This window comes from Arachis hypogaea, chromosome 19 (assembly GCF_003086295.3).
Source record: "Arachis hypogaea cultivar Tifrunner chromosome 19, arahy.Tifrunner.gnm2.J5K5, whole genome shotgun sequence".
NCBI lineage: Eukaryota > Viridiplantae > Streptophyta > Magnoliopsida > Fabales > Fabaceae > Arachis > Arachis hypogaea.
Window position 1 is genome coordinate 126,924,566 of NC_092054.1, and position 2,383 is coordinate 126,926,948.

The window sequence follows — 2,383 nt, forward strand, 5'->3', positions numbered from 1 at the left end:
ATGGACAACACCCCATTATCAAAAACTATTGATGTCCAATATCTCATAGTCGATTGTCCCAATCCTTATAATATTATCCTAGGAAGGCCCGCCCTGAACAACTTCAGAGTGGTAGTATCCACTTTACACTTGTGTGTTAAGTTTCAGGTACAAAATAACAAAATAGCAACGGTACACTTGGATCATCAACAAGCTCGGCAATGTTACAACGCTAGCCTAAAGAAAACCAGCATAACACAGAGGACTGACCAAGAAACAAAAGCAATTCATACCACAGGTGAGGTATTATCTCTTGCGGAGCTGGACCCTAGGGAGGACTTTCAAGAAAGACCTCAACCAACAGACAAACTCCAAAAGATTCCTCTGACAACAAAGGCCGAACAATTGACTTATATCGGCCGAGCACTAGAAGGAGAGGAGAGATCGAAGTTAATAAGGGTGCTCCAAGACAATGCCGACCTATTCGCCTGGACACCAGCAGATATGCCGGGAATAGATCCAAATGTAATCTGTCACAAGCTCGCCATAGACAAAACAAGTAGACCAATTGCCCAGAAGAAAAGAAACCTCGGAATTGAAAAAATGAAAGAAGCTCTTGAAGAGACAAAGAAGCTCCTCAATATCGGCTTCATCAAAGAAATCCGCTTCACCACATGGCTCTCAAATGTGGTAATGGTAAGGAAAAACTCAGGTAAATGGCGCATGTGCGTCGATTTTACAAATCTAAATAAGGCTTGTCCAAAAGATGCCTATTCTTTACCTTGCATTGATAAATTGATAGATAATGCTTATGGGTTTTAAAGCCTAAGCTTCATGGATGCATACTCTGGTTATAACCAGATCCTCATGCACCCAGAAGACCAAAGCAAAACGGTTTTTATAGCAGAACATGGAAATTTTTGTTACAAAGTAATGCCGTTTGGCCTAAAGAATGCAAGAGCAACATACCAACGGTTGATGGACAAAGTTTTTCACCAACAAATAGGTCGGAACATGAAAATCTACATAGACGATATGGTGGCGAAAACCTCAGCACAAGGCTCACATTGTGACGACCTACAAGACATCTTCAAACAAATCCGAACATATAAGATGAGGCTCAACCCAGAAAATTGTGCATTTGGAGTTCAAGGAGGAAAATTCCTCGGATTTATGCTAACTTCACGAGGAATCGAGGCAAATCTAGAAAAATGTGAGGCTATCCTCAAAATGAACAGCCCAAAGACAATAAAAGACAATAAAAGAGGTACAACAACTGGCAGGAAGGATAGCCACACTGTCACGATTCCTACCTACAGTAGCAAACCAATCATATCACTCTTTCCAGACAATCTCCAAAAACAAAAAATTCAACTGGACAGATGATTGTGAGCGATCCTTCACCGAGCTCAAACAAATCCTGTCATCTCCACCAATCCTCCAGAAGCCAAAACTCGGTAAACCATTATTCTTATATCTATCAATTTCTAACTATGCTATAAGCTCGGTATAAGTCTCTGAAACAGGAAAAACACAAAGACCAGTGTACTTTGTCAGCAGAATACTTCAACCGGCAGAAACCAGATACCCGAAGATAGAGCAGCTCGCATTAGCACTAGTCACCACAGCAAGAAGACTGAGGCAATACTTCCAAAGCCACACGATCATAGTAAGAACAGACCAACCGTTAAGACAAATCCTCACAAAACCCGAGTTAGCTGGACGATTGATAAAATGGTCTGTCGAGCTTTCTGAATTCGACATACAATATCAACCAAGAAAGACCCCAAGATTGCAAATACTGGCTGACTTCATCTCCGAGCTAACAACCGAAGACAACCAAATAGGACAAAGCTGGAAATTATATATGGACGGTGCATCAAACAACGAAAGAAGTGGAGCAGGCGTAACACTTAAAAAGGGAGAACAAGTTATGGCCGAAAAATCACTACAATTCTCCTTTACAGCAAGCAACAACCAGGCAGAATACGAAGCTCTCCTAGCCGGACTAAAGCTCGCCCAGGACTTACAAATACCTCAACTCAATGTATACTGTGATTCACTACTCGTCGTACAGCAAATCAAAGGTGACTTCCAGGTAAAAGATCCTTTGTTAGAGAAATACTGGCTTATAACAAAAGATCTAATTTCAAAATTTCATAAGTTTGAGATCATACACATAAATAGAGAACAAAATACAAGAGCCGACTTTTTATCTAAGTTAGCAACAACAAGGCCACCATTACACACACCAGCACTTTCACAATTAACACTCGAAAAGACAAGTTTTGAATTAAATGGTGTATTGAGTATTACACAGGAAAGAGATTGGAGGACACCGTTCCTCAAATATATTAATGCAAGAATCATCCCAAAGGAGGAACAAAGCCCACAACTCTTCTGA

The 2,383-nt window shown here is 40.6% G+C and overlaps 1 protein-coding gene across 1 annotated transcript; it reads left to right on the forward strand.

Moving 5' to 3' along the window:
• On the forward strand, positions 1-2,383 carry LOC140182342 (uncharacterized). The gene is made up of 4 exons (XM_072228509.1): positions 1-675; positions 841-1,246; positions 1,506-2,077; positions 2,300-2,383. The coding sequence occupies exons 1-4, from the start codon at positions 1-3 to the stop codon at positions 2,381-2,383; spliced, it is 1,737 nt and encodes a 578-aa protein (XP_072084610.1).